Here is a 14,570-nt window from a genome sequence, read left to right as displayed (position 1 = left end):
GATTTTTCAAGTGGTAAAAACGCGACACTAAAGATCTGTATTGATGTAAAATTGGGAATTTAGAACAAGGACATTTGCCACGAAAGCGTGCGTAGGACCGGAGCTGCTACCATTGACGAAGAAGCGGATGGACCTGAATGAGGAAAATCAGAGTGAGTCTGCAGCAGCTTTCCTTCCAAACACTTCCAAACGCGACACCTGCGAAAATAATTACCGGCAGCAGTGGACGAGGAGGCGCTGGAAGACGCCGCGAGCGTTGCTTGTTGCGTGAGCAGGGAGATCATTTGGGCAGTGCTCAAGGCAGGCCCTGTCGGAGCGGTCTGAGCCGACAACGCCGCCGCTGGCCAAATGATGGGATGATTTGTGCGCATGATGCTCAACAGTGCCGAGTATGATTCTTGCAGCTTGCTTGCCGCTGCCTGGCGTCCAAGGGACACGAGAATCCGCAAAAGATCGCGGATTTCCTCTGGCAGTTTCGAGTGGTCAAAGCAAAAAACCCCAGAAATTGTCAATCAAAATCGGATCAAACCTCGACTCGCAATCCTTCAAACATACCTTGCATGGCATCGCCACGTGCAATGGCTTCGCGGAGTGCCTCCATCAAGGCCTCCTCTTCGTGAAGCGAGCCCTCGCGCAGTCGAAGCTTCTTGTTGTGGGCCTTTTGAGACTTTTTGCCCGTTTGGCTGCACTCGAGCAAATGCACAAAAGGAAACTAAAGTAAGAAGAAGACATGCGAACAACAATGCAACAACGGGTCTGCACCAAACAACGTACCGAGTGGACGTCATGCTCGTGCGCGAGCTGGCGGAACGACCGCTGCGGCTCGTCGCCATCGACGCAACACTCGTGGTGTCCGAATACAAGTCTGAATCGTCTGCCACACCTTCTCCGTCCATTCCAAGATCTTGGGTGTCGCACAAACAAGCGACACAGCACAAAAACAGGCCGCGATGATGAGCATTCTTCAGAAACCGCAGGACCAAAGCCAACGACATGCAGACATACCAGAAACATTCGCGGCCGCGGCAGCTCGCTTTTGCTCGCGCACAATCAGAAGACGGCTCGTGTGCTTGGCGATGTCCTCCTTCAACGTGGCGATGGTCGTCGAGTGCAAGTCATGCATCTCTTCGACGTGCGGTTCGAGGTTGGTTTCGATGAGATCTTGGCGTTTCCATTGGTAGCAGGCAAGCGTCGCGTCCTCCCACAGCTGTGCACGAATCAGGATTTGGATGGCGTCTTCAACGCGATTGACACCGGGCGTGTGGTAGAGCAGAACCTGGACTGCCTCGCGCGGCAGAGCTCGCTCCGTCAGGGAACGGGCCATGTCGACGGCGACCGTCTCGTAGTGAGCAGTCCAATGCTCATCGTCAAGCTCCAGCAAATCGCGCTCGGTGGGGTCGAACAGCATCAGTTCGCGATCAGCACCAAACTCGGTCACAAACGGCGAGCCCTCGACAGAAGCCTGACGCTGCTGATTGACCCGATCCAACGCAACAAACAGCCGGCGCCAATTTCGGCACTTGCGGAAGGCATGCGCTGCCTTGGAGTGTCGCGTTGCACGGGTGAACAACAGGCCTGCCTCCTCGTGCTGATCTTGCGTCTGCAGGTAGTCCGCATACGCATCAAGTGCTGCATACAGCCATTGGCGTCGAGAGTACTCGCCAATACGGGCGCTGAGTGCCGAAGTGCTGTGCGTCGCATCCCCCAAATCGAAAATGGCCAGGCACGTGCGGTACAAGGCATGCTTGCGAACGAACGGCATGACCTCGGACGCGCGCTTGGTGCGCTCTTCAACTGAAACGGCTGGCTCTGCGCTCGCGCGGACGAGGCTCTGCACGGCCTTGTCAAAGCGCTTGAGGTGGCGATCAATGGTGAAGCGTTGCATATGGGTGTCGAGTGCTTGCAAAGAATGGATGAATGGAAGGTATTCCTTGGGATCCTGTTCACGTCAAGTCCGAGAGAGGAAATGGGAAGGAATCGAGAGGAGGAGAAAAGAGCAGGATTAGAGTCAAGCAACAAAACGACAAGTTAAAAAAAAAAACGACAAGGAACCAAGTCAGACAATCACGTTACCTTTTGCGACTGCTCTGCAATCACGATCGTCAGCTCAAAGTCGTACATGCCAAGAGCGACATCAAATAACAGGTTGACGTCGGCAAGGAAAATCACAAACGCCAGCGCCTCGGCGGCAGAGCTCGTTTTCGGGGTGGACGGCTGCACCGTCGACTTGGCCGCTTCGGAAGCACACATCGTCTTGATTGTCTCAAGAATGGTTTCGAGCTGCGGCGGCGACTTGCGCGCGAGGGCCGTAAAGCAGGACAGCAAGAACTTGTCGGGATCGAGACGCTTCAGCGCGGCGTGGACTGCGTCGCAAATCTTGTTTGTCTTGCCTGGAACGGCAGCAGAACGGAGACGCATTTGCTGTTGCTCGTACTCGGACACTTGCGCCGCAGCGTCAGCTTGCTGGACAGCAGCGGCGGCCGCGGTGGTCGCGCTCGTGTTGTACATGGAAATCACCGTATCTTCGTCACGCAGCTCGGTCAAGAAGAGGTTGATCATGGTGGTGTGGTTGACTTGGCGCACAAACTCGTCGATAGACGCCATAAATTCGCTGGGGTTGTGGTCGTAGGCAAAGTTCATGTCAATGCGGTGCTTTCGCATCATTTCCAGCGCATCGCGGTAGCTAGAAAATCAAAAGGAATGGGGGAAAAGTTAGTCGACAAATAAAAACGAAAAACACAAACAAATGTATGACGGGAACTGGTCCCACACTTCGCTCACACGACCCAAAACCTTACCGATGTTGGTCGAGATATTGACGAAGCGTCGACAGCGCTAGCATGCGAGGAGCGACAGTCTCGAGGTTGCCGCGGGGCATCTGGAAGACAACCCGCATGTCATTGGCAATCACAGCAACAATCTTCGAACCGCGCTCAACACGACGGACGGAGTGATCGCCGCTGGATGCCGCTGTGGCAGCATGCACCAACGCGGCCAGTCGTGCCGAAATGTCCACTGCAGGAGCACCGCTCGTCACAATACGCGCAAGATCGGACAGAGCCACAAAGCGGCACGCGTGGTCGCTGCAGGCAAACACGACAAATTCCTCATGCAGCGCGAACGAGTTGCAGCTGGCGGCAAGCTTGAAACCGTTCACGAAAAGACCCATGCTCTTGCTTTGGGAGATGACCAACAGTGTATTGTCCGGCCCGACCGTGGTCGGGGCAACCCAATGGCAAGTCGGACTCCTGAAAGGCAAGGTCGTGACCTGAAGGCCCGAGTCGACCGAGTAGGTGACCTCCTCGTAATGCCCATTGTCCGAAGCAACGAACAATCGACCGCTTGTCGGGTCAACAGCAAGTCTGACAATGACTTGAGCGGCCGGCAAGGTCAGCTCGTGCACGCTAGAGATGGTGTACGTGGTCGGATCAAACTTGACAGCAACAAGTGTCTCTGCAATGGGGTTGGTGCCCGCACGAACAAAGACCAGCAGGTCGGCTTGCCACCATGTCAGCAATCGCACCGGAGCATGCATGCCAAGCTCGCTTGCGTGCTTCTTGATGTCGTGCACTGCAAGCTCGCCGGCCAAAGTGGGAGCGGCGGCCAGCGCAGTCGGGCTCGAGGCGTGGAACAGCGCCACAGTTCCGTCACCACGCAGCACGGCAATTCGGCCCGATCCATCCGGTGCAAAGGACACTGCGCGAGCACAGGTCGACAGCGGCAGCTTGCTCGAGGACATGGGAGGCGGGACAATCATCTTTTGAAAGTGCGACAACAGCAAGTCGCTGCCATCGCAGACCGCGACCGTCGACATGTGTTTGGCGGCGGTAGGAGAGGCGCTGCTGGCTGCCACGTGACGTGGACCAACGCTGATGGCGATATCGGTGACGTGCGACATCCGCAGGTACTGGCCATCGTCGCACATGACGTGCACGGTCAGAGGATCCTCCGTGTCCCAAACAACGCTGGAAATGTAGCCAGAGCGCGTATCCGGGCCGTTCGACTCGGCACCAAACGTGTACTCTTGCTTCAAATACCAGTGGTAGTTGCCGACCGTCCACAGCTGCAGGCACGACAATGGCGCGTCGCGCTGCTTGTTCTGAGACGCCGCGGCGCCGACCGCTGCCGCCGACTTTGATGCTGATGCCGTGTTCGAAACGCTGCTGGCGGTCTTGACAAGACGCGCCAGCACAATGGGCGTTGCCTCCAACCAGACGGCGAGCACGGACGAGTCGGCATTCCACGCGAGCTCGCGAACCACGACCTGATCGCGCCCGAACGGCAGCGTGAACTCGCCGTGTCGCAGGCCATTTCGCTCAAAGAACACAATGTCGTGGCGGTGGGGCAAGCGCTGCGATGACGCAATGAGGTTTCCCGACGGTCGCCAGCTGACTGCATGTTCCAACCCGGCGACCTCTTCGCTGGTCGACTGCAAGACGCCTGCGCGGTTGTAGACTCGCAGAATGCGCTTGTGGCTTGCAGCAGGCGCCTTGATGCTCACCACAAAGAACTGGCCGTCTGCGCGCCAGGATACGCGCGCCAACGCATCGTCGGTGAATGCCGTCACGTCCTTGTCAGATCCCGTCACGGCGTCGATGGCGGCCTTTTGCGCTGCCTCCGTGACCTTCCGGACGGCCGCCTTGCCCGCCGTGCCACCAAACTGCGTGTCTGTCGAGCCCCAGCCGACGGCGACGGGCTTTGCCTCGCCAAAGTCGTCGGTGAGGATGGGCGATTCGGCAACCACGTCGTACTCGCGCGTCATGAGGATGACCTTGCTGGCGCCCGTCGTCAGCACGAGCAGCTCGTGGTCGGGGCTCCAGCATGCACCCAGCAGCCCGTCGTCCACGGCGCCCACCGCGTCCCAGACCTGCATCTCCGGGTTGCACGTGTAGATGCTGCCGGACGCCAGCGCGAGGAAGAGCAGGCCAGCGTCGGGCAGGTACGTCAAGCAGACCGGCGCCCCGCCCGCAGCACCCGCAGCAGCAACAGCGCCACGGTCGAGGTCTACTGGGGTGCGCTGGGGGTCGGGGGTGGTGCCTGCGGGCGGGTAGAACCAGTCAATGTGGGCCTCGGCCATCCACTGAGAACGACATCAGCAGAGACAGAGAGAGAGAGAGAGAGAGTTTAGCATTACGCATTGATTCATGATTCGTGATTCATGATGAGTTAGTTCCTATGGCATGATATGATATGATATGACATGATCGGGGGGTGGATGTAACAATGCGGGGAGGCCTTACATCGCCTTTGGCGCCATTCCACGCAAAGACCCAGCCGTCAGGACTCGCGCCAAAGATCGTGTCCGTGTCGGGATCCGTCGCAATCAGCGCTACATTGCTCAGGTCGAGCTTTGGCGGATGGCACCGCTGCGACGCGAGCACAAGATTGCGCATCTGTGGAAAGAAGAAAAGAGTGACTGAGAATGGAAATCTGAGAATGGAAATCTGAGAGTCGGCATTGAATGGACAATCTTGGCTAAAGTCTGAGAACATGGGAAGAAAAACTGGATGCATAGCGAAAACCGCTCAAACGTTTTGATTGGAAAATGGAATAGACCGTTAAAAGGCATGAATTTCGGATACTGTTCCTTTTACTGTCGGCGCAGTCTTTCCATTACAATTTGATACCTCGTTCGGTTCTCGATGACCAGCTTCCAGTTCATTGACACGGTCCACCCGCTGTACGAAGGCGAACGACAACTGCGCTTTGACGTCCTGCTCAGCACAGTCGGGCTCGCAAAGTACAGCTTTGAGCACATGGACGCAGCGAGCTACCACCTGGTCGCCGTCGAGCTCGTGGAGAGCAAGGTACAAACCACAACGCATTCGTGCCATCATCCAGCTATGAGCTCATAGGACTTGTCCATCATCATGGTTTAACAATCTCATATGGACCATTTGAGGGGATTTTGTTGGAGGACGTTGGTAATAACTATACTGAGCTTGACTTTTGTGTTTTAGGAAACGGTTGTCGGATGCGTCTTGTTCCACCCGGAACCGCTGCGTCGGCGAACCGGGCGACTGTTCCAAATGGCTGTGGCCAAGCATCGTCAGGTATTACAAAAAACACCACAAAGTGAATGGTCAATGTTGGCAAACTAATGATGATTTGAAATGGGTTGAACTTGAAAACCAGGGAACCGGACTCGGAATGAAACTCGTGCAGGCATTGGAAACACGCTTGGCCGAGGACGGATTTTTCACACTGACGTTGCATGCGCGTGCCCATGCTGTGCCGTTCTACGAGCGATGCGGCTATTCCTGCGTCGGCGAGCCATTCCACGAAGTCGGGCTTGAACATCGGCACATGCGTCGCGCGATTCGCCCGCTCCGTGCGATTGCCTTTGACTGTGGTGGTATTCTTGCGGCAGACTGCAACTACACGATGCTTTTTGAGGTAGGTTGGGTGTGACCGAAACGCTGGTCAGGACAGGGCAACCCTTTTCGCCGTGTCGCTCAACTCTTGTCGTGAAATCAGCACGTCCACCAAGACAAGGTCCCCGCTGTGAAGGCAGCTATCGATGCAGAGTGGGACAAGTTCAAGCTTGACTCAACGTACCCGACGCAACTGTTCTGGGCGAGTGAGTTTACTTGTGGAAAAGTTTGGGGCAGTTGTCGTGTTCTGGCTCCCGCACTCATGTGATCAACTGTTGTGTGATTTCTATGCTAGATGTCCTTCAGGCCGCCACGCTTGATCCCAGGTGCGTTTCAAACCGGCCGATGTGGATGTGATGCAAAGCTTTCAAGTTTGCACCTGAGTTGCTGTGTTGTTTTTGGCCTCCATCCCTGACTCGGCCCTCTCTCCCCCTTTCTCCCCGCTTTCTCTCAACTATACAGCGACTGGGAACGTTTCGACATCGCCTTGGTCAACTTCCAGACCGCATTCTGGGGCACGTTCGCAATCGTCGAGCGGTTGAGGAAACGCTACCCCGAAATCATTCTGGGCGTTGTGAGCAACTACAACCAGTCTTGGTTTGAGGCCATTTTCGTCAAGTACGGCCTTGCATCGCTCTTCCCCGACCGATCGCTCGTTGTTGTGTCGTGCGACGTTGCGGCTGCCAAACCCGACCATCGCATTCTGGACGTGTTTCTTGCTCGCGTGAATGCTGTCGCCGCGGGCTCGGCCGGCCCAATCCCAAAGGACAGCGCCGTGTTGATTGATGACAAGAAGCGCAACACGGATGCCGCCCACAAGCATGGCATGGTGGGTCTTCAGTACAACGCCGCCAAAGAGCCGTCTGGTGTGCTTGTGTCGCGTCTCCGAGAGCTTGGTCTTGATGTTTCTGAAGAAGGCGTTGATCCGCTGTAGACGTGTGGAGGAGTAAAGATTTGAAATTGAGAATAAATGGCAACAGTTGGCCGCTCAGACTTTGCGTTTATTTTGTTTTCAACGAGTATGGATCTAACGTCAACCTGCGTTTATTTTGTTTGCAACGAGTATTGATCTGAAGTCAACCTGCCGCTCCATCGAAATGCCTTTGTGCTGATAAACTCCAAAAGAAATCTCAAGAAATGAGCGTTGAAAAGTTGAAAAGTGATTGTTGAGCGAAAGCTGAAGACAACAACAAAGACTCGCAGCGTGCGATCTCAGATCTTGGCAGGATCTGATGACAACATGCGATGGGAGACTCCTCCCTGCAAGGAAGCAATGCGAAATCAAGCCGCATTCCGAGTTCCTCTCAAATCAAAAATCGTCCTCTTCCCAAATCCGAAACGAGCTCACTTTTGATTTTTTGCTTTGTTTCCTTCCTTCTTGTGCTTTGGCAGCTTTCACTCACACCTCTCCCCCAATAATGCCAGTTGCAGTACGTGCAGCAATTCACGATGTTTATCACTGAAATGGCACAGTGTGGCGCGAGCGATAGAATCAACGCAGAAGAGTGTTGGTAGTGTCACCAGCCGACCATCGTGCTTCCAGAGACGCGAAATTACTGAGAAATACTTTGTTCTCTCTGGGCTTGATGAGAAGCGTGTGTTTTGCACGGCGCTCTCGATTTTTATGGGAAGCCTGAGTTGAGCTCATTTTCGAGTCCTCGTCCGCAGCACCTTGTCCCACAGCTTTATGCACGACAAACTAAACTCGTCTCAAAGACCATGTCTCAACACTTGCAAAAGAGGAGAGCAGCTCACAGCGGTATTTATGTTGCTGGTTTTCCTCCTTGGTCGGAGTGTGTTTTTTGTTTCACACAAAGGAAGAAAAAACAAAAAGAAACACAAAACTGCGATTTCAATTCCAATTCCTACCACGGTTTGATTTCGTCGCAACTCGCTTTTCTGTGTCATGGGGACTATTATCAAAGACCGATGCAACAGCATGGAAGCACGGAAGTTGGGGAGGGTGTGATGGAGTAACTTGTGCACGGGCTGAAACAGGAGGCGCCAAAGACAAATGTTGGCCACCTCCTTTCCTTGTCGCTACCGCCGCCTCCCTTCCTTCGTTCCGCCACCTTTTTTTTGTTGTTGTTGCTCGAAAAACAATCTATTTCCTTCCATTCTTCTTTGCATCATCCCTCTCGGCACGTTCAATCCACTCCTTTTCAAATCTCACCAACTACTTTTGTTGCAATCTTTCATTTCTTCAAAAGGAACTTCCGCCTTCCTCCTCAACGTTCAAGTTGGCCGAGGAGCATTGCAACCCGCTGTTCGAAGACCCCGAAGCAGACTCGCAGCAGCAGAAGGTCTTCACTTTGACTGCGGACGGCAAGTCGTTTGTTGGAACAGACCCATCCAGCACTGCTGCCACGTCTACGCTGGGCGTTGATCTGCCGCCGACCGCGTCCGAGTCCTCCAAATCCTCCCTCGCCACCCCGTCCTCCTCTTCGGGCGGATTCTTTTCCAGTATTGCCAAGAGACTCTTTAGCAGCAGCAGCAGCAGCAGCACCTCCTCGACCGCATCGGAGGAACAGGCCAGCGGTGCGAGTGCTCAGGAGGAACCGTCGTCGGTGGAAAATTTAAACGCTGAGGTCAAAGCTGACACTCTCGCCAATTTGAGCCCAACAGCTCACGAGGCATCCGATCTGACATCAGTCATCGCGCCATCCGCCAGTCCCACCAACGAGGATTCCACTGACACTTCCATTGCTTCGCGCTCGAGCTCTGCCTCGTCGAAAAGCGACAAGTTGTACGATCTGGCCGAGTTTCTCGCTGCCGACATCTCCATCCCTGCTTCGGCTGACCGATCACCTGCGACACGCGGTAGCGACACGCCCATTCCCGGCAAGACCAACTCCTTGCTCAGCAAACAACCGGCGCCGTCTTTGCGTGAACGCCCGGTCGCCAAACCTCGTCGTCGTGCGCCCGCTCCGCCCACGCTGACCCTCTCCAAAACCGAACTCCCTCCCGCCCTTCCCCCGCGCACGTCTTCGCTGCACCCGTGCGCTGAAGTCATCGAGCAGGAAGCAGTCCCGTTGCCTTCGCCAATTCCAGTGCCCGTGCGCGTTCCTGTCAACATTGCGACCTATCGTGCCAAGCTCGTTCGCGGTGTTGCGATTCAGCAAGCAGTCATTGTGCCGCCGCTTTCGGAAAACCTGCTGTCGGCACTCGAACACGTCGCGGACGGGTCTCTGTCGTCGTCCATGTCGTCGACCACAACCTCCAACTCGTCAAGCAGCTCGGCCACCGGCTCGCTGCGCAACGCACCCCTCACTGCGTCCACATCCTCCTTGGCGGAGCGTGCGCGCCTGGCTGATCGCGACGAGATTCTGTCCGTCCATTCCAGCGACGTGGAAGAAGATGGCACTGGCGACAACGACTCAACTTGGCTCGAGCTGAGCGAAGACAGCGACGACGACGACGATGAAGTCCGCTCGGCGTCCGACGCAGCCATCTGCAGTGACGACGATGCTCAGAGCGAGATGGATGCTGAAGACTACCAGGAAGCAGTTTCGCATGCTCCCGACATGCAGTACGTCCAGCCGGCAAGCCCGCAGATCCCCAAGCAAGTTCGGTTTGTGTCGGCTTGCTTCGAAATCGCGGATGGAGCAGAGGTGCAGTTTGCAGACGATGATGACAACGATACCCGTGAAGCCGCTCACCAGGACGCGACCGTGGCTCGGCTCGATGAGATGAACGCTGAAGCCAGCAACATGGTTGAAGCGCTCGCCACCATTGACGCTGTGCTGCTTTCTGCCACCGGCGCCAGTCTCCTGATGGAAGACGAGACTGTCGGCAACGGCAACGGAGTGCCCTCCCACGCCAGCGAGCGAGCACTCACCCTCGAAGATGTGCAGGACTGGGTGTGCACGGATGGAGACTTTGGTCCTCAGCTGCTCGCGGCCGAAGCCACCCTCGCGCGACAAAACGACACGATCGAAACGCTGACAAAGGTGCTGGCTGCCGTCACTGCACGCGAAGGCAAGCAGCGCGCGTTGAACGACCTGCTTCGCGCGCACAGCGCCAAGTTGCAGCAGCTGGTTGATCTCCAGACAGAGGCGATCGAGATGGCAGAGCAGGAAATCATCCAGACGTTGCTGGCCGAAAATCAGGCTCTCAAAGCGGCTGGCCGGTCCCTCGAGGCGACAGACGAGCAGACCGACGAGCAAAGCGAGGACGACTACGTGATGCCCTGCATTGACGATGACTGCACCGCCGACACGGATGATGCTGCGTCGCAAGACCACCAGCAGCAGGCACACATGGAGGCGACCCTGCCCAAACGCGAGGATGAGGACGACGATGACGCGCAGTTCAGTTCTGCATGCTCGACGCCCAACGTCTGCACGATGCATGCGGCGGCAAGTCCCGTCATTATTGTGCAAGGCTCTAACAGCCCCAACAGCAGCAACATCAGCATGAGCAGTGGCAGCAGCCACAACAGCACGTCCCACAGCGACCTTTGCACCAGCAGCAGCGGTGATTCAGACACCAGCACTTCTTCGTCGGACTCTTACAGCCGCGCCACAAAGCGCTCGCGTGAGTGCCATCTGTGCTCCAACCTGTCCACCATTTCGCAAGTCGACCAGGTCGCAGAAACCGTGATTGACTTGCAAACCCAGCTTGCTGCCTTGGTGGCAAGCAATGCCCAGCTGACCGAGCAGCTCCGCCTCGACCCGGTGCGCGTCGACGTGTCTTTGACCTTGCAGCAGGCCATCCACGGCCTCGCCGAGAAACTGCGCGAGTGTCACGAGGACATGGATCGCGTCCACCGCGAGAACATTTCCATGAGCTGCAAGCTCCAACTGCTGACAAACGTGGAGCTGCCAGCGACACGCCAAGCCACCTTGTCCATGAACATGGCGTCCAGGCTGCGCGAAATGCGCCAGCGTCTCGTGTTGCGTCGCGCGACGCCCGTCACTTCTGACAAGTAGGGGGGGGGTAGACAATTATTGTTCTTTGTGCTGTACGAAAAACAAAAACAAAAGTTTTGTGGAAACTATCTGATGCCAAGCCTGACCCGTGCGTGTTTTTGATGCTGGAATTGTTGAACAGTTGTTTTGAACGTTTGTGTTGAAGAAGATGCTTGCATCTTAAATCGATTAAATTTTTTGGGTTTTGAGTGAATTTGGCGAATGGAGCAACGGTGCATCACGGGAGTTTGACAAGCACGAGGATTTGCAAAGCTCACAAGAACTCGATCACACAAAAATGATGCGAGCTGCTGTTCGGACAAAGCCGAATCCTTCCTCTTTAACGTGCTTCTTCTTGTTCTTCTTCTTCTTCTTGCCTTTCGCATCGCTGCGACGCGAGATTCGACGGAGTGTAGACGCCGCTAGAGGTTTAATCTTGGTAGTGTGTTGTCGTTCGTTGGCTTTGGTGGTCTGCGAGTGAAGCGGGAGCGAAAGCAGATTCCCTCAAAGCTCGCCTGAAACGGTGGCCAGCTGCACGAGCTTCTCAGCATGCTGCAGAGCAATAGCATGGCGTTGCGTTGCCAGCTCACAGTCCAGCTTTGCACCTGGCGTGCATCGATCAACATCACACAAGTGAGTCGCTCACCAGATCGACACACAACGCAAAAAGAAAAGAAAAGAAAAGAAAAACTTACCATAGCTCGAATTCTCAAACGGCAGCCGTTGGATTTGCGCAATTTCATGGAAATGTGGCGGCAAGCTTGTTTGCACGGCCTGCACTCAAACACCACCATTCCAAGTGGGACACAATCGTGAGTTTGGCATTTGTATGGAGTTCCCATTGTCATCCCATTCCTCACCTTGATGGTTGAAAACACTTCCGCGACGCTGCGCTCAAACCCATCCGCATCGGCTGTCTCTGCAGCCAAGTGTGCGATCGCACTGCTCGCCGCGCGCATGGACGCGAGGATGTCCTACCAAGCACGAATACGAGTGGGAAGGATGTGAGCTCAATGTTCAGCCAGTCCCAGGCCAAAAGCGCCAGTCCCAGTCAGGTCCATTCGCCTTCAAACTTCACACGGAGCTCCTATTGCGGATGTACCTTCTCGATGGCTTCGAGATCGGCGAGCGCTGGCTTTGCGTGTGACTGGCTCATCTTTGTATGGTTGAAATCCTGTTACAATGGAACAAGCAAAGACTGAATCCTATTCATTCAAAAGGAACGAACAACACTCAGATATGCCTTCACAATTAAACTTTTCACAATGTTTAGTCTTTTTTTCTATTGTTCTCAGACGAAAGAAAAAAAAATGGGCGCAACGAGCTCAGCACCGCGGCCAACGCGCAAAGTCACGATGAATCGCACGGAGGCGAGCGCGGCCAACCCCACCGGCATCTCCGTCAACGTGCGTTCAAACCAACGATGACGCTTGGAGTTAGGGTAGTGGTGGTGGTGGTGGTCGTGGCGTATGGGCGCGGGACGAAGACGGGCATCAATGGAGATCTCGCGTTTGTCTCTCTCCTCGCTCTCTCTCAACTCACTCTCACTTGTTCTCTGCGTTGCGGCGGGGTCGAATCACGCAAACAATGACAGATCACGGAAAACTTGCTGCGGAGCCTGGCTGGCGAGCGGGCGCGACCAACAATCACAGGCCGCGATGGGCGAATGGTACGGCTCAATGCATTGTGTGATGCGTTGTGTGATTGACCAGGCTTCAATGTCACCCTTGACATTGGGTGACGAGAGGCTCACCGTGGCATGTATGAGACGAAAATCGCTCACCTGCAAAGCTTTGTCCGACAGAATCGTCAGGAGATTCAGCCGCTGCTCCAACGCGCTCATGCCCAGGGCGTCACAGAGGTAGCTGCTGCTGCTGTTGTTGTTGTTGTTGTTAACACGTTGAATCCAAGCACGTCCGTGATGCAAGGTCGAACGGAAGGTCGCTCACTGGTTTACCTTGCGAAATCTAGGGCTACCAACGGGCAAAGGGAGAGGTCGAGCATGAGCTGCGCGCGATTCGCTCCGGCAAACATCAGGAAGCGAACGAGCAAACTCGGCTAAGCGAGGAGCAATTGGCGAACGAGCTGAGTCAATATCTGGCTCGAGCGAATGCCCGTTTTGTGTAAAGCAACGCCGCTTAGCTTGAGAGAAATGCAGTTTACGCGTGTGGCGTGCGAGCACGGCGCGACTCACGCTGCCCTGTTTGTTGCCACACCTTGTCCTACCAAATCACAGAGAGCCGGTTGTTTCGGTATCACCCTCGACGACAGAGCGCACGCCGTGCGCGCAGCAACAAGCGGCTGCGTTGAAATGCTACCGCAGCAATCCCGACCGCCCGCTTGACTGCTCTGAGCTAGTCCGTGCATTCACGACTTGTGCTACTCGGTATCAAACGGTAAGAGTTCAAAGCGTTGTTATTAAGGTGGTGGCGGCAGAGGAGCAAGTGCTATTTGACCGGTATCGGAAAAAAACAAAACAAAAACTGATTCGTGTTTTCCTTCCCTTGTTTGTTGGTGTTGAATTTGCTTTCATCATTTCTCAGCAATATGTCAGCAAGCTGGCCGAGCAAACACGCACCACACCATCTCTTTGAACATTTGTCTTCCTTGGTTTTTTGTTTCCTCTGTTGTAATTTTCTTTCTTCTCGTTTGTTGTGCCGAAGTTGCCCCCTTTTGTGTTCAATCGCCACAATCCACACTCTGTTAAATTTTTTGATTCCGGTGTTTGATTCCAGTTTGCATGGCATTGTGATTCGATTCGGGCGCTTTTGAGAAGGAGCCCAGCCGCGCAACAAATGTGCATGCATGATTTTTCCATCCGTGCTCAGCAGCTCGCCGCGTGAGCAGATTGCCACTTTTGCTCTCGAATGGAAGGCTAATCGAACACGTCCAACGCACATGGTCGAGAACAAGCTCGTTTCCGCTCATCACCTGGACACCGCTGCCCAAAAACAGCAATTTTCGCCTTTTTGCCATTTTGCTGCAAACTGGAGCCCGTTCAAGTCAAGCAAAAGGCTCGCATGATTCCTCTACGATAGATCCAACTCGTTGTCCCCACACTGCACTTGTTGCTGTATCGCGATCTGAGCAACGCGGTGCAGCAGCGCACCGATCGTTCTCGCTCCAAAAAGGCTCGCTTCCTTCCTTCCCCTCATCCGCACATGCACCAAAAGTCCAAGTTAGCCCTCCGAGTGCAAGCTGTTGTCCTCTCGGCTTTCCTCCCTTCATTGAACCAATCCCTCGCACGCACGTTTGTCATCAAGCGCTCATATGTTCGTTTCCCAAA

General features: G+C 55.0%; 5 protein-coding genes across 5 annotated transcripts; 3 read left to right on the top strand and 2 right to left on the bottom strand.

The window, feature by feature from the left end:
* Positions 1-22: 22 nt before the first annotated feature.
* CAOG_09002 (hypothetical protein) lies at positions 23-5,408 on the bottom strand. The gene is made up of 8 exons (XM_011272387.1): positions 5,241-5,408; positions 2,799-5,080; positions 2,074-2,683; positions 1,006-1,939; positions 775-904; positions 556-683; positions 215-466; positions 23-133 (listed from the first exon to the last, which is right to left on the bottom strand). The coding sequence occupies exons 1-8, from the start codon at positions 5,391-5,393 to the stop codon at positions 60-62; spliced, it is 4,563 nt and encodes a 1,520-aa protein (XP_011270689.1). The 5' UTR covers positions 5,394-5,408; the 3' UTR covers positions 23-59.
* A 195-nt stretch (positions 5,409-5,603) lies between these two features.
* CAOG_06735 (acetyltransferase) lies at positions 5,604-7,365 on the top strand. The gene is made up of 6 exons (XM_004344306.2): positions 5,604-5,807; positions 5,961-6,053; positions 6,136-6,396; positions 6,478-6,580; positions 6,670-6,700; positions 6,837-7,365. Exons 1-6 carry the CDS (start codon positions 5,643-5,645, stop codon positions 7,306-7,308), a joined length of 1,125 nt encoding a protein of 374 aa, XP_004344356.2. The 5' UTR covers positions 5,604-5,642; the 3' UTR covers positions 7,309-7,365.
* Positions 7,366-7,792: 427 nt separating this feature from the next.
* On the top strand, positions 7,793-11,305 carry CAOG_06734 (hypothetical protein; the record flags this gene model as incomplete). Its single annotated transcript, XM_004344305.2, has 2 exons — positions 7,793-7,804; positions 8,585-11,305. The coding sequence occupies 2 exons, from the start codon at positions 7,793-7,795 to the stop codon at positions 11,303-11,305; spliced, it is 2,733 nt and encodes a 910-aa protein (XP_004344355.2).
* A 290-nt stretch (positions 11,306-11,595) lies between these two features.
* CAOG_06733 (hypothetical protein) lies at positions 11,596-12,469 on the bottom strand. Its single transcript, XM_004344304.2, has 4 exons — positions 12,387-12,469; positions 12,145-12,258; positions 11,980-12,058; positions 11,596-11,889 (listed from the first exon to the last, which is right to left on the bottom strand). Exons 1-4 carry the CDS (start codon positions 12,438-12,440, stop codon positions 11,789-11,791), a joined length of 348 nt encoding a protein of 115 aa, XP_004344354.1. The 5' UTR covers positions 12,441-12,469; the 3' UTR covers positions 11,596-11,788.
* A 99-nt stretch (positions 12,470-12,568) lies between these two features.
* CAOG_06732 (hypothetical protein) lies at positions 12,569-13,998 on the top strand. The gene is made up of 6 exons (XM_004344303.2): positions 12,569-12,690; positions 12,879-12,953; positions 13,089-13,145; positions 13,256-13,407; positions 13,521-13,680; positions 13,828-13,998. The coding sequence occupies exons 1-6, from the start codon at positions 12,595-12,597 to the stop codon at positions 13,876-13,878; spliced, it is 591 nt and encodes a 196-aa protein (XP_004344353.1). The 5' UTR covers positions 12,569-12,594; the 3' UTR covers positions 13,879-13,998.
* Positions 13,999-14,570: the final 572 nt, after the last annotated feature.

This window comes from Capsaspora owczarzaki (genome assembly GCF_000151315.2).
Source record: "Capsaspora owczarzaki ATCC 30864 unplaced genomic scaffold supercont2.12, whole genome shotgun sequence".
Taxonomy (NCBI): Eukaryota; class Filasterea; order Ministeriida; family Capsasporidae; genus Capsaspora; species Capsaspora owczarzaki.
Note: the sequence above shows the minus strand (reverse complement) of the source record. Positions and strands in the feature narration are given on the sequence as shown.

What these genes read in the sequence shown, in the direction of transcription:
- CAOG_09002 (XM_011272387.1), bottom strand. Translation starts at nt 5,393, where the DNA reads ATGCGCAATCTTGTGCTCGCGTCGCAGCGGTGCCATCCGCCAAAGCTC. An exon ending in GGAATGGCGCCAAAGGCGAT is followed by an intron (nt 5,081 to 5,240) that starts GTAAGGCCTCCC and finishes TGTCGTTCTCAG; the next exon opens with TGGATGGCCGAGGCCCACAT. An exon ending in CAATATCTCGACCAACATCG is followed by an intron (nt 2,684 to 2,798) that starts GTAAGGTTTTGG and finishes TTGATTTTCTAG; the next exon opens with CTACCGCGATGCGCTGGAAA.
- CAOG_06735 (XM_004344306.2), top strand. Translation starts at nt 5,643, where the DNA reads ATGACCAGCTTCCAGTTCATTGACACGGTCCACCCGCTGTACGAAGGC. An exon ending in CTGTGGCCAAGCATCGTCAG is followed by an intron (nt 6,054 to 6,135) that starts GTATTACAAAAA and finishes CTTGAAAACCAG; the next exon opens with GGAACCGGACTCGGAATGAA. An exon ending in ACTACACGATGCTTTTTGAG is followed by an intron (nt 6,397 to 6,477) that starts GTAGGTTGGGTG and finishes TCGTGAAATCAG; the next exon opens with CACGTCCACCAAGACAAGGT.
- CAOG_06733 (XM_004344304.2), bottom strand. Translation starts at nt 12,440, where the DNA reads ATGAGCCAGTCACACGCAAAGCCAGCGCTCGCCGATCTCGAAGCCATC. An exon ending in ATCTCGAAGCCATCGAGAAG is followed by an intron (nt 12,259 to 12,386) that starts GTACATCCGCAA and finishes CGTGCTTGGTAG; the next exon opens with GACATCCTCGCGTCCATGCG. An exon ending in GTTTGAGAATTCGAGCTATG is followed by an intron (nt 11,890 to 11,979) that starts GTAAGTTTTTCT and finishes GATGCACGCCAG; the next exon opens with GTGCAAAGCTGGACTGTGAG.
- CAOG_06732 (XM_004344303.2), top strand. Translation starts at nt 12,595, where the DNA reads ATGGGCGCAACGAGCTCAGCACCGCGGCCAACGCGCAAAGTCACGATG. An exon ending in CCACCGGCATCTCCGTCAAC is followed by an intron (nt 12,691 to 12,878) that starts GTGCGTTCAAAC and finishes AAACAATGACAG; the next exon opens with ATCACGGAAAACTTGCTGCG. An exon ending in ATGCCCAGGGCGTCACAGAG is followed by an intron (nt 13,146 to 13,255) that starts GTAGCTGCTGCT and finishes TGCGAAATCTAG; the next exon opens with GGCTACCAACGGGCAAAGGG.